This window comes from Primulina eburnea, chromosome 12 (genome assembly GCF_022965805.1).
Source record: "Primulina eburnea isolate SZY01 chromosome 12, ASM2296580v1, whole genome shotgun sequence".
NCBI lineage: Eukaryota > Viridiplantae > Streptophyta > Magnoliopsida > Lamiales > Gesneriaceae > Primulina > Primulina eburnea.
Window position 1 is genome coordinate 3574015 of NC_133112.1, and position 14751 is coordinate 3588765.

General features: G+C 32.7%; 3 protein-coding genes across 4 annotated transcripts; 1 reads left to right on the forward strand and 2 right to left on the reverse strand.

Annotated features, from left to right (window-relative positions):
* Window positions 1-41: 41 nt before the first annotated feature.
* On the reverse strand, window positions 42-404 carry LOC140807905 (uncharacterized). Its single transcript, XM_073164862.1, has one exon. It carries the CDS (start codon window positions 402-404, stop codon window positions 42-44), a length of 363 nt encoding a protein of 120 aa, XP_073020963.1.
* A 4033-nt stretch (window positions 405-4437) lies between these two features.
* Window positions 4438-8005, reverse strand: LOC140808086 (uncharacterized). Of its 2 annotated transcripts, XM_073165104.1 has the most exons (5): window positions 7892-8005; window positions 6746-6915; window positions 5110-5983; window positions 4772-4893; window positions 4440-4694 (listed from the first exon to the last, which is right to left on the reverse strand). In XM_073165104.1, exons 2-5 carry the CDS (start codon window positions 6877-6879, stop codon window positions 4586-4588), a joined length of 1239 nt encoding a protein of 412 aa, XP_073021205.1. In that variant the 5' UTR covers window positions 6880-6915; window positions 7892-8005; the 3' UTR covers window positions 4440-4585. The 2 variants fall into 2 exon arrangements, with proteins under 2 accessions (XP_073021206.1, XP_073021205.1); XM_073165105.1 differs by lacking the exons at window positions 6746-6915; window positions 7892-8005 and adding an exon at window positions 6442-6690 and having other exon boundaries at window positions 4438-4694.
* Window positions 8006-8978: 973 nt separating this feature from the next.
* Window positions 8979-10045, forward strand: LOC140807412 (uncharacterized). The gene is made up of 2 exons (XM_073164247.1): window positions 8979-9390; window positions 9496-10045. Exons 1-2 carry the CDS (start codon window positions 9204-9206, stop codon window positions 10005-10007), a joined length of 699 nt encoding a protein of 232 aa, XP_073020348.1. The 5' UTR covers window positions 8979-9203; the 3' UTR covers window positions 10008-10045.
* The last annotated feature ends 4706 nt before the right edge of the window (window positions 10046-14751 follow it).

Here is a 14751-nt window from a genome sequence, read left to right on the forward strand (position 1 = left end):
AATAAATACACAATAATCACGAATCAAACCCGTGGAAAACTTCACATCAAACAAAGTTTCCTCTTCGTGGACCCGCCATTGGCGATCACATAATTGACTTCGACGGTTCGGAAGAACGATTCGATCTCTTCTCCGGAAACGGTCTCGAAGAACTGCAACTCACGCAGTTTTCTCTTGCATGAATCCGGCACCATCCGCCGTGGCTTTTTGGGCGGCGGGGGACAGCTGAGCATCGCCGGAATCATGTGGCGTGGAGATCTTGGCGTGTGGCATTCTTCTTCATCTACAACGCAGCTTTGAGCTGTGGTGCTTTCATCATTTGCAGCAGAAGAATTGTTGTCAGAAATCTGCGTGCGATTGATCTTGACGAGTGGAGGAAGGTGTAATTCAAGATCTGTGGACATGGTTAATTCTTTGGTGGGGTGAGAAACGGAGAAGATGATAGTAAAATGAGGTGTATGTATATATATAGGGAGAAGGGTGGGTGAGGCTGGTGAATTTATACATAACGTGATAATTATTCTTTCCTTTATCTTTATATATATATATATATATATATATATATATATTATATATATATATATATATTCAATTTGGTAAATTAATTTGAGTGAGAATAATTTTTTCGGTTTGGCATATTTTTTATTTTTACCAAATTTGCGGTCAGTTCACGATTTCAATAGTCTAATTTGTATTTTTTTTTCAATTTTAATCATTTTTCATCAAACTGCTGACGTGCAATATAGTCAATATTATTCGATATCACATCAATAATTCACGACATTATTTTATCATTCCGACGGAAATGACTAAAACGGGGAAAAAAAATTGGTCATTAAAACTATAAATTGACTTATAACAAGACAAAAAATAAAAATTAAAGTTTATCTGTTAGAAAATGAACAATGTTGTTTTTTTTTTGAAATAAGAAAATGAACAATGTTATTCTACCTAAAACTAATGAATTGGTAAATCATGATCGAGAAGCCTAACAATTAAATAATGACAAATTTTATTTCACTAAAATTAATTGAATTTAATTAAGAAACCGACGAATAATTCACAAACACAAAAAAAAATTAAAAAATAAAACAGTATGGTACGTGTTTTATAATTTTTATTCGATGGGCATCAAATAAAAATATCGTTTGAGTGTACGATTTAAAATTGTAACATAAAAATATAATTTTCATATCAACTATTCATAAACTAATCAGGAAAATGAAATATATTATAAAAAATATATGTCTCTTGTGAGGTAGTCTCACGAATATTTATCTATGAGACAAGTCAATCTTACCGATATTCACATTTAAAAAGTAATATTTTTTCATCGATAACTCAAATAAGATATCCGTCTCACAAAATACGACTCATAAGATCGTCTCACACAAATTGTGAATAAGTAATTATTATTATTATTATTGGAGGGGTGGGCAAGAGTGGCGTGCAATGGAAGGTAATCGAGAGAGAGTGAAGAAAAAGATGAGAAATCTTTATTAATTTTAACAACTTTTTGTAACATGATGATGACCAACTCCAACTGCATCTATTTCTGTGCTTTCTTCTTTTTGCATGCCCACCTTATTAATTTCACAAATTTCTGGCTTCGTGTTGCCTGCAAGCCTACCATTTTCTCTTCTTCTTCTTTCTTTCTTTTTTTTTTTTTAAAAAAAAAAACATAATAATTAACTAGGTTACTTTGAAAACCAGCTAAAATAATTGCAATGATCATCATAAAGATTTCTTGCAATTTTTACATGGCCAACATTTATTATTCAGAAACTGCCAATTAAAAATATAATAAGTTTTTTTTTAGTTAAGATAAAAATATTGATTTAAGTTGATCCTGTTGGCTAGCTATTAAATGACCATATATCTTCAAAATTATTTATTTCCAACTATGTATGATCCGTTTTATGTTTAAAATGAAAAACGACACTTTTAACATAAATTGTAATACATTTTCATGAATTGTGTTGGGTTGAAAATCTGTTTCACATAATTGATACTAGTAACTCTATAATATTTTTTTATAATTCATTTGATTTATGAATGATCATCTGGAGCGTGGAGTTTACAAATGACCCAATTATAGGCAGAACGGGTGACCTAATTATAGGTAGTCCAACACATAACGGTGGAATTTGGACTTTGATACCATGTTAAGATTGGAATTCGTAACTAACTCAACCTCAAAAGATAGCTCAAGGGGAGAGGATTGTCCAAGCCCATATATACAACTCTCAGGCTATTTATCTAATCGATGTGGTACAATTAACATAATAAAATAGAATAGATGTGAGACAGTTAGTTTGACATGATTATTATTTTTAATTTTATATATATATATACACACACATAAAGATAGTTATCAATATTCTTGGTCATATTATTCTGATTATTCTCTATGTTTCTTAAAAGCAATTAAGTTAATATTGAGTGAATGCGTGAGTTGTCACATTTAATCCACACAGCTAAGATATTCATTATTAATAAGTACCCATTCTTTATGGCCCAAATAATGCTCCTTCTTTACCTGTGACAAATTAAGCATCAATTTATTTATTATTATATCATTTATATGTATAAAAAAATTGGTTATTCGGATTCACAGAGGACAGTGGCTTTTGCAGACCGTTATGCGATTTATTCGCTTTTGGGGATTTGTTAAGTGAGGAAGTTTACAACTTACGGTTTTCCAAAAAGCCCAAAAGCGTTAAATTAAATATCGCACCCCACCACCACCGTCACACGCGCTTTATGCAGAGGCGAGGTTGTGTGAACCGATACATACATACATACATACGTACTATATATATATATTTCGTTTTATTTGATGACATCATGTTTGGTTCATCTCATTTTATGTATCAAACTGTTTTTCGTCGAACGTAACAGTTTTTGTGCGTAGCTTGATGAATAAATCAGATACACAATAGTAAAATTTTTCTTCGGAGGAAAATCTAGCAAATGTTTGAAACAAATTTTGGACCATACTTAATTATATGTCACGCTTCATCCTCACATTTTGTGGTCACAAATGCAAAACATTCATAATGTCAAACACACACACACACACATTGGACCCAATCGTGGAAGACAACAAGAGTGGACATAAAATATATTTGAAGAATTTTCGATTTTTGTTTTTTAAAACATAAAATATACTTATAATAATTATACAAGATTTGTAACAATTTTCTATGGTAATCTCCATACTATATATATATATATATATATATATATATATATATATATATATATATATATATATATATATATATATATGACGTAGAGTGTGGAACATGGCTAACAACCAAATCTCACCACTAATACATAAAAATAGTGTATAGTTTTTTGTTTTGGTTTACCAAATATCCAACCACCGCCCTTCTCCAAATGAATCTTTTCACGTGAACTCTCTCTTAATTAATCCATTTGCATTAAATTACATTTAATTTTTTAGCCATACTCAACCAAATCAGATATATAAAAATAAAGAACAATTATGTAAATTTAGCCGAAAATTTGATGAGAAATTGATATAGAAGCAACTTAGAATGCAAAATTACATTTTCTATAACAAAATGGATGGAAAATAAAAGATTTTGATGGCATGGAATCACGTGCAATGATTAATGTTTGTTTGGGGTGAAAGAAATGAACATATGAAAGACAACTAATAAGTTGCACATGATTTCACCTTTATTCCTTGGCAAGGTTTGCTTAATCGTATCAGACAATCCATTACCATATACAATTATTTCCCAGATCCTTTTCCGGCATCTCACTTATAAAACCCTTTTTTTTTTTATTTTCATTATTATTGGACAAATTCGATTGGGTGCTATGAGTCTATGATAAATTTTATTTTTTTAATTTGATACCGGCCAGGCAAGCACATTGGTGCAAGTAATTAACCGGAGCAATGATTTAAAAAAACCTCAACGGTTTGGCTTGTAACCTGGGCCAGTTCTATGCTCAAAAGAACACCCATCGGGATGAGCTGGAAGTTCGATATTCAATTATAACAAGACTCCTGTTATAGCTATTAAAAAGTACTCATGGAAAAACACCAAATTAAGAAAAATTGTGGTCACTTCTCAATTCCAACTGGAGAAAAATATAATCGATATTGAAGACAAATACATTCTATATTGTCAAAATAAGTTAGATCCGTCTATCATTATAAATAGGTAAGTTGAGTTAACAATTTCCCAACTCGTCGTATGACAGGCCGGACACCTAGTGTTGGGTTGAAGCAGGTTGCGGGATGACCATACCAACCAGCCCGAATACACACAAAATTGATTAGGTATGCTGGGGCGGACTGCCCAACCTAATGGCGGGTCACGTGACCTGTCTCGCCAGCCCGTTTTCACATCTCTACACCCTGTCAGTGCCCGCAAATGCAGAAAACGAACTCTTTGCATATATATCAACAAATGCAGAATAAAACATGGGGGGTAAGTAATTATGGGGGAAAAAAATTCGTTCAATGTGTCGGTCACAGTGGGGCAAACAAAAGCATTAAGCCGGAGAAACCTTAAAACCTATTCTGACACCTGAAACAAGACAGATCTTATTCCGTCCAAAACCTTAAAAATGCAGAAATAAAGGTCTTGATAAATGCCAGGACGTCATAATTTTCAGGTCGAACGGGTCTCTCAGATTCATCTTCCTGAGTTTCACTGCCCATGAATTCAAACTTCGTTAGATAAGGTTAACATGAATGAGAAATGGATGCATGTAGAATGCTGAGACATACCTATCGATTCTATCCAGAATCAGGTCACTTGCAGTCTGTAAACTGGTATTTTCGCAATCACCTGACTTTCTTTTGATCGATGTTGAGTCTTTGGTAATGAAGCTTTCAGTGGAATCAACATCCTGCAGAATTAAAGAAAGCGTAAACAAACACACAGATGCTCATGTACTATGACAAGAAAATTTACCAATTAAAAGCAGATGATATTAAGTACAGTAATCAAGATTCAGGAGATTTGGTTGCGAAAATTTAAAGGCATTATGATTAAAGAGTATGGCCGCACCAAAAGATTGAATAAGAAAGTCGAAATGAGACTCCCATTTCAGATAAAGACCAACCTTAGTCCCATCAGGCATTGAGCCCTTGGATTCGACATTCTTGACTTCAACCACATTAAGCCCACCAGTTCCCACTTCTGATGAATTTGGACCTTCCAAAGAAGGGATTTGGAGATTTAGCTCCACTTTCTCCTCCCCATATACATGATTCTGTTCCAATTCCAAATCTTGATTCTTTTTCATATCGTTCTCAATAACCAGAGAATTCGAACTTTCCATGGATTGCAATTTCTCTTGCTGTATTTCTTTATCTTGCCATGTTTCTACATCCATATCATGAATTGTTGGAAAAATAGGCCTTAGTGGAAACGTCTCCACTACAACATTAGACCTCTTATGAGATGTTATGACTTGATATGTTTCTACTTTGTCTCTCTCTTTCTGTCCATCCGGAATCGACATAACTACTGACTCGGTATATGTTCGCTGTCTGAACTCTTTGAATTTTTCTCCGTTGACTCCCTCATCATCGCTATTAACATATTGCTCGCTACCATGCCTCTGACTTCCCGGTCCGCCAATTTTATGGCCAGATGGGAGAGTACTCTCTTCACTATAGGCTTGATGATGAACGGGAACGGCATCAATCACAACGGAATCAAATTCTTGATTTTTTTCACAGGGCTCACTCCCATTAACAGCATTTGCAAATACTGACGAATCGGTTTTAGGTTCGATAGATAAAGATCCTAGTGGGTGTTGTTCGATAAAAACAGAATAATCATAATCATCCACAAGCACTTTAGGTGGAGCTAATACTCTATTCTCTTGAATAATCTCCCGAACGATTTCTCGAACAGTATAGAAAGAGCCACCAACTTCTTTGTGCGTAAGATTGAGTGAAGGAAAATTCCCGTTATTCGATTTTTGATACCTGCAAGCAGTTACAATAAAAACATATAACTAAATGTGACAAACCTAAAGGGTATCAGTCATCACTAATATAATAAAATTACACGAGAAGCATCAAGTTAGCAATGAAAAATAAATGGCAATCATACTCATCCATTTTTTCACCCTCAAACAAGAATAACCACACATGGAAAATCCCCATCTAATTTTAAATCGAGAAATAGATAGCTGTCACTTGTCAGTAGATAAATGAAAATAAAAAATATGATATTTTGAACTAAGAAGAGGAAACATTTATACAAAAACGAAGAATATCTTAGAGGCAAGACTCAACTCTATGCTATAACGTGAGTTTTAAGTAGGACAATCAATCAATACGATATCAGACTCATGCTAAAAGCCGCAATATCAACTCGAGGCACTCCACTTAGCAGAACTGCAAGCATCTACTTCAAGAAAAAGTGGACAAAGATAGAATACCTCATCTTCTCTCATGCAAGTAAAGCTCGTACATGCACTAAGGAATCCCCTCTCACTACCAATCATAAAAATGAACATGTTCCATCCGATGGTTGAGGAAGCCTTGACTGACGCAAACTTCAAGCTTATATATGACTATTAAGAAAACTTCTCGTTCCTCATATAATATGAAGTGGGATGGAGGAGAGAGAATATAGAAAGAATTGGGTAGTAGATGATGTTCCGGCTCATTCGACATGTACGATTGCAAAATATGCAGTTGTAGGAACAGGATTTAAAAGAACAATAAGCATATAGAGATTACTTCTTTATGTAAGATTCAACCATATCCTTTCGCTCTTCTTTGGAGCGCCTAATCCGAGACTTCTTTCTCCCCGAGTCATTGCTCGTAGCAAGGGCAAATGCCTGCCCAACCCAGCCACCTTTAATTGCATGCATGGCCTAGGTAGGTCTAGCAAGGCCAAAGACCCAAATCTACAACATGAAGGAAAAAGAGAGCTTCAACAAAATTTCGTCTAGGGAGCATGTCTATCTATGCGTACAGAAATATGGCATTTGACATATGTGTTGTAGCAAAGTATCTCAAACAGAAACCATATAAATATTCTTGATGTTGAACAGCCATTCTAACAAGCGAATTATTGCTTGCTAAAGAATCCAGTTAGTTCACGTAGTGAATTTCAAATTGACTGCCTCTTAGAGTACAATTGTTGCAAGAGCATGTCTTAACAGAATTGACGCCACTGGGACCGCTTAGATATGTTCAAACACCAGAAAACATGCACAGATTTATTGGGATGTTGGTGTCCTCCCATAATAAAAGACCAAGTTCAATAAAAGAAAAGATGTTATTATCTCACCTATTACAATTTTCTAAAAAAAAAAAGGTCGAACGAAAGGAGCATAAAGAAGTTCGAAGAATGCTGCTTAAAAGTTTGACCACCCAAAATACATTAAGCCACACACACACATTGCCAAACTCGATAACAATGAACTAGAAGATCAAGAAACAGAGAATGCCACCAAAGTGTTGCTCTCTTCAAGATTTGGAAAGTGGGGATAAATCCAATTTAAGGGGCCATTCATTAGATTTGAGGCCGAAGCTCAAATATTTTGAAAATTCCTGCTTTAAAAAACGACTTCAAGATCCCAAACATTAAAAAATTTGAGTAACTGGAAGATCCCGCAATCCGTTCATAAGGTAGATACGCGTAAAAAGGGAGAAAAGGGTACGGGGAAATCAAAGCCAAACAGAATCAGGATCTCCTCATTAGAAACCAAACTAGGAACAACAAAGTTCGCAAATTTTCCTCAGAATGTCAATTTTGCCTCATTTTAGCATCCAACAGCAGAAAAATGAGAGCAAAATCAAGAACAAGTTCAAATGGCTTTACCCGTAGTATAAAATACCAGTTCACTCGAAGAAAAAGAAACAAAATCTATAAAATACCTTAGCAAGAGAGGAAGAGGAGCAGGGTTTGCTAGCTGTGGGCTTCGGAATTTGAGTGTCAGCATTTAAACTTAAAACCCTACTATTTTCAAATATTATTATATTAAATACAATATATAAATCATTTGGAAATTCTCTGCCCCCAATTTCGGTTGGGTTTAATCTAATCTAATATTTTATTAGATAAAATGTTTAGGCTATATTTTGGATTTTATTTGTAAAAAATTATCACTTAAAGATAAAAACAGATTAAAAAAGTACATATAAATAAATATGATAAATTTATAAAAGCAATTATTAAAAATGGTAAGTATTCGTCTTATAGTATACTTTATGTGCATTTAATACTTACAATTGGCAAAAAAAATTTATGAGACGATCTCACAGGTTGTATTTTGTGAGACATATCTCTTATTTGGGTCATTCATGAAAAAATATTACATTTTATACTAAGAGCATTTACTTTTTATTGTGAATATCAGTAGGATTGACTCGTCTCACAGATAAAGATTCGTGAGACCGTCTCACAAGGGAAATCACTCCCAACCATTATACTTTAAGAAATTAAACATATCACTCAAAAATAAATTAATCATAATGACAAAAATTTGTGTGAGACAGTCTCACGAATCGTATTTTGTGAGACAGATCTCTTATTTGGGTCATCCATGAAAAAATATTATTTTTTATGCTAAGAGTATTACTTTTTATTGTGAATATCGGTAGAGTTGACCCATCTCACAAATAAAAATTCGTGAGACCGTCTCACGAAAAACCTAGTCTAACGTAATAATGTTGGTATTGATACAATCTCTCTATTTTTTTTCTTAAATTATTATAGAATTAAGAAATACGAGTTATGAATTGAATGTCAATTTTCACTTCTCTCGTGAAATAAAAAATCAATATTTTTGACGTGACGGTGGTATAATGTTTAAATACACAATTTTACGTCAACATCCCCGTAGCAAAAAAGTTAAAACATACCGTACATGAAAAGTTTAACAAGACAAATGACAGATGTAAAATTTAGATAACCAGATATATACTAGCTGTGGTGCCGTTGGAATTCTGACAGGTTGATTTCTCACCACTGAAAAAATGAAAAGCTGTAATGAAATCTCATCCACACAAAACATGGAAACCCAAACATGAAAAGAATATTACAGAAAATAATGATTACCCTTCGAAGAATCAGTCATACTCCACGGAACATGCATAATTGGAAGAAGTTCTGGAAGGCTTGCAGACTGATTAAATTTTAGTATTTACTGTTCTACGGATTCTTGATCAAAGTGAGTGTGGATCGGAGATGGTGAAATGCCTTTGTGTGTCAAATTTTGCACTTTCATGTGGTTGGAAGAGAGATTTATGTCCCCCACAGAGCTTATTCAAATGGGATTTTGGCCAAAACAGAAGCCAAAAGGCTGACCCGAAATATTACGATGAAATCGATCTTCCTTTCCCAACTTCACTCGTCTCCAAAACATTCTTGAAAGGTAAATATTGCGTTCTCCCCAAGTTTTTAAATAATTATGTGTTCAGAGGATATCTTTTTTTTTGTTGATTTATGTGTCTAAACTCGTTTTTCATAATTAACCAAGGCAAGGAACTAAAATGCTGCTACAAGGCAACGATTGACGGATTCAGTGCCACTGATTTTCACAACAAATGTGACTTCAAAGGGCCTTGTGTCATCATTGCCCACACGGACAAATCCTTCAAATTTGGAGCCTTTAACCCCGAAGGCTACAGGAGCACAGATGACTACTACGACACTTTCGACGCCTTTCTCTTTTACTGGATTGAAGACCGGCTGTTCATCTTGCCTAAAGTTGGTGGTAGCGGTGCAGCCTTATTCGACTATGCACGAGGCGGTCCACAATTCGGGGCCGATGGGTTGCTCATGGGGCCACCTCTAGCTCCGGTGATGGGAGGGTTTGCCGGGCCGGATACGAACTCGGGTGTCGGGGATTTGAGGCAGGCTAAATCTAGGTTGGGGCTGTCTTATGCTAAGAGGCACGATGGGAAGGAATCATTGTTTGGTGATGAGTCTAAGGCAATTCTTCAAGAAGTATTGTTGTTTTGTAGCCCTCAAATTGCCAGTTTGTACTGACATGGTACTTTATCATAATATTTTTTATATGACATTATACATTTTAAGTAAGTTTTTTTGAGATCGTCTCACACAAGTTTTTGTCTTATATTTTCACTAATTAATCATTTAAAATATTATAATTGTTTGTTTAATATTAATCATTTAAAAATATCAAATAATTGTTTGTTTAATAGAATGTATATTCAACATAGGATACTAGAAGACTTTGATATCTTATCTTTTTAAAGTTCACATTAAACATGAAATAAACGGAGTAGGTTTCTTGTGAGAATGTCTCACGAATCTTTATCAGTGAGACATGTCAACCATACCGATATTCACAATAAAAAGTAATACTTTTAACATAAAAAGTAATATTTTTTCATGGATGAATCCATCTCACAAAATACGACATGTGAATCGTGTCACACAAATTTTTGTCAATTAAACGTTATTCATGAAACGAACTCCAAATTTAAAAAATAGACACGGAAGAAAGTAAAGGGGGTGGGCAGCATTGGTTTAGCATTAAGAAACTTCTAAAATAGTAAATTGTCGGATGGATTGGGTCTTATAGTGCAGCCCACTTGCCTTGCCCAACATGCTCTGAGAACTTGGGCTTCTTGGCCCATTAAAGATAGAAAAAATCGACCTACCCGAAAGTCATGCTTACATCTTACAACTATCAAAGCGCACGACAAACTTCAATGCCTGGTTCAATTCAAAACTAGCTAAAAATCTAGATATGTTCATTTTCTTTGCTATATACATACTTAAAATAATATAGTATAGATTATAAATTTATTTTCATGTTACACCTTGGTGTACCACGTCTCAATGGAATCCTCGAGAACTAAAATGGGTATTATTTTTATTTTATTTTATTTTATTTTTTCGAACCGAAGGAATTTTAAAATAAATGAGACAATTGTTGAGTATGCAAATGGATAACATACACAATAAGATTATATGTATAAAATATACAGACGTAGCCATCGCATTAATAGAATGGACCAATAATGTATAAACAAGAGTGGATATTGACCCCCTCACACTACGTGTTGGCACTTTTAATGGTGTGTAAGCAAAGGCAGGATAGGCATTGACCAAGTATGAGAGAAAGATATGGATCGATGGGTGGGAACAAATGTTACAAATTATCGAGATACATCACTAAAGGGTTTGATTGAATGATAAGTATTCGATTGTGTTGGAGGCGATTACGCCCTAGTACAGTTATATTTATAGAGGAGGTTGTTGATATCTGAGAAATATATAGATCATCTTATAGCTCAAGTCGATATAAGAATCAGTTCAAGTCTCAGTCATTAGAACTTCAAAAACCGAAGAGGATAATCAAACTGTTATAAGATTGAATGAGATCAGAGATCCTATTCATGGTCTAACATAACGATCATTGCCCGAGCACTCCGAGGCAAATTCCAATCCTGGGCCCATAAGTATGAGAAGTCATGGTGTGAGAATTGAGATCACTGACATATCATTCAACATACGCAAGGTTGATCATGTGATGGTACAAGAGACAATATATGATAATTTCAGAAAGTAGAACATCAGTAGCCATCACGCTCCCAGGAAAAGCTGGACCTGAAAATAAGATCATCATTACTCGTGTCTTTATAAATACCCAAGTTTTATTAATTATGAGACATTAAATTCACTTACTATTTCTCACGAATACTCAATATATATTCTTTAATTCACTTTTTTCTTGCAAAAAATACTTGACTGACTTGGATATCGATCACATAGTTCGGGAACTACCAACCCGGTCTCTCGCATTCCAGAGAAAATTCATCTGACACGGTAAAATCTTTCACTTAGGTCATCTCCAACCCATATCCTCTATTTTTTATCATCTATTCTCCAAAATAGAGATCCGTGATTTCTATTTTTAAAAACATTCTCCAACCCATATCCTCTAAAAATATTACAAAATACTCCATTTTTCTTTTTTCATTTTCAAAAACACACACATATAATTACATAATGTATTATATAACCGAACTTAATTAATTCGATAAACATAATACAATAAAAACATGTATTAAACTCAATTTATTTAAAATAAAATATTTTTTTGACACGACAAACATAAACGACAAGATACAACATTCATAATATAAACATAAAATATAAATCACGATAAATATAAACAACATATATGGTTTAAAGAACAACACATAAATTATATTATTGTTTATTATTTCCATTTCATGATTATTATAAACAATACTTATAATTAATTCATGAAAATAATAAAAAATTTAAAATAAATTAACTAAACATAAAAATTATTTAACATTAAAATTAATTAATTAAATAATTTGATATATAATAATATAAAATGGAGCAAAACAAATACATAAAAATACAAAAAGACTATTTTACAAGAGTAGGTCTTATGTGAGACCGTCTCACGGATATCAATCTGTGAGACGGGTCAACCCTACCCATATTTATCACAAAAAGTAGTACTCTTAGCATAAAAAGCAATACTATTTCATGGATTACCCAAATAAAGATCCGTCTCACAAAATTTGACCCGTGAGACCGTCTCACACAAGTTTTTGCCATTTTACAATTGTTACGATGACATTTCAGTAATTTGGTAGAATCTCTATATGGATCTCTAAATGAATAGTGATCTTCCAAAAATGGAGGATCACTGTTGCAATCTCCAAAATGGAGATTGCATTTGGAGTTGGGTTGGAACACCAACCCATACTCTATTTTGGAGATTTCCTCCAAAATAGAGATGGGTTGGAGATGCCCTCATTCAATTTATCCGATATATATCAATTGTCGCGAAACGTTACCTTTTAATTGTTTTATATATTAAAATATTTGAGAAATACCTTACAACTTACCATAATTATTGACAAGACAATAAACATATTTCGACTGCAAGTTTTTAGTTTGAACAATTATCCAAAAAATTCAAAATTTTGGTTAGAAATTTTGATCATTGCCCACAATATAGGATTAGCCCCACCATAATGGAATTTACACTCAAAAGTTTGTTATTTTTTTAATTATCTCAAATTTGTCATATCATAATCTTTATTTTTATATTCTAAAGAATCACCTTTTATTTAAATTAGATACCGACCGTGTCTCGCTAGTTTAATCTATTTGATAAAAAAAATTTAGTGGGACAAGTATGTGGTAAGAAATGGAAATTTATGGAAATTTCCAAACTTTCCATTTCTGAACATGGATGATGGGTCCACCTATTCTTTTTTAGAAAAGAGATAAATAAATAAAATTATAAAATAATTAACAACTTTTAACAAATTAATTTTATAAAAAAGTTAAATCAATCTACGAAAAATAGCTTTAAAGGCACCCTTCGAGACCCGAGAATAAGTCCACTGATCTCATCCGGGAATTCCCGTGTAGCTACTTCGAGTTTGAGTGGGTTGGGTTGATTCGGGTCACGTCTAAAAATATATGATAATTATGTTTCATTGATTTATATATTTAAATTTAAGAGTCAAGTTTGGTTAAAGTATTAAAAACTCCATAAAAGAGAACAATTGTTTAGAAAATTCATATACTTCACAAAATATATATCACATTATAAAAGTTTATGAGAACAATAACAATAAAACAAAATCAATCATCACAAAATAATTTTAATACATTTTTAAAAAAACAATATTTTACATAATAAATATTTGATCAAGCATACTCATTTATAAATATATTCATAAATTTGAAAGTTCGTCTGTGAAAATTATAAAGTAAACTTACTAAAAAATAATAAATAATTGTTTAAAAAATTAATATTTTATAAAATAAATATTACATTAATGTAATGATATCGATACATATATAATAAAAAATTCAAATATACAATATATAAAAATATAGCTAGTATTTAATAATTTTATATAAAAATAAAAAAAATAAAGCAATCTCATGTCAACTCGGGTTGACTCAAACCTAACCAATCTGATTATTTTCTCCAGGTCAAACTTTAGGTCAAACTCTATTTGACATGAATCCGAAAACTTCCAACCCTAACATGATCGGGTCGGGTTCATTTTTTACACCCCATCAATATTTAACTAACTTTTGGTTAATTCATTTATTTATTTCCAAAATTACTCCACATATGATATCTATCTAGTGTGATGTATGGAATATTTGACAAAGGCAGAGTATTTCTATTGATCGGTCATATAGGCTCAATTTGGACATCCAATTGCTTTGATTTGAATTATCTGGAGAATGTAATGCCTTATGTATATAGCAAATATAAAAAAGATGGCCAATCAAACCTATTTTATTTCTCGATTTAATAGAAGTTCAACGAGGTGAATAGCGTCCCCGAAATAGCAAGAGATATGGAAAAAACAGGTTTGATTACGCCTATTTCTAATCCTACATGGAATGGAACGACGTAGGGGGTCCATATGTAAATATAGTATCTATTTAGATACGCTCGAACAACCCTTTGAAAATGTATATAACCTCAATTTTATTACTTCAAAAAATAAAATTGATTCTATTTTATATATTAAATTTTTATTCATTTAATTTAAAATTAAATATAATAGAGCATGCTTACATTTTTTTATTTAATAATCATATAAAACATTCTTTCTAAATCTAGCGTCATATTTTATTTTATAAATATTATAACTAAATCAAATCTTAAGAAACAAAATATCGGTAGAGTTGACCCGTCTTGCAGATTAAAATCCGTGACATGGTCTTACATGAGACCCACTCA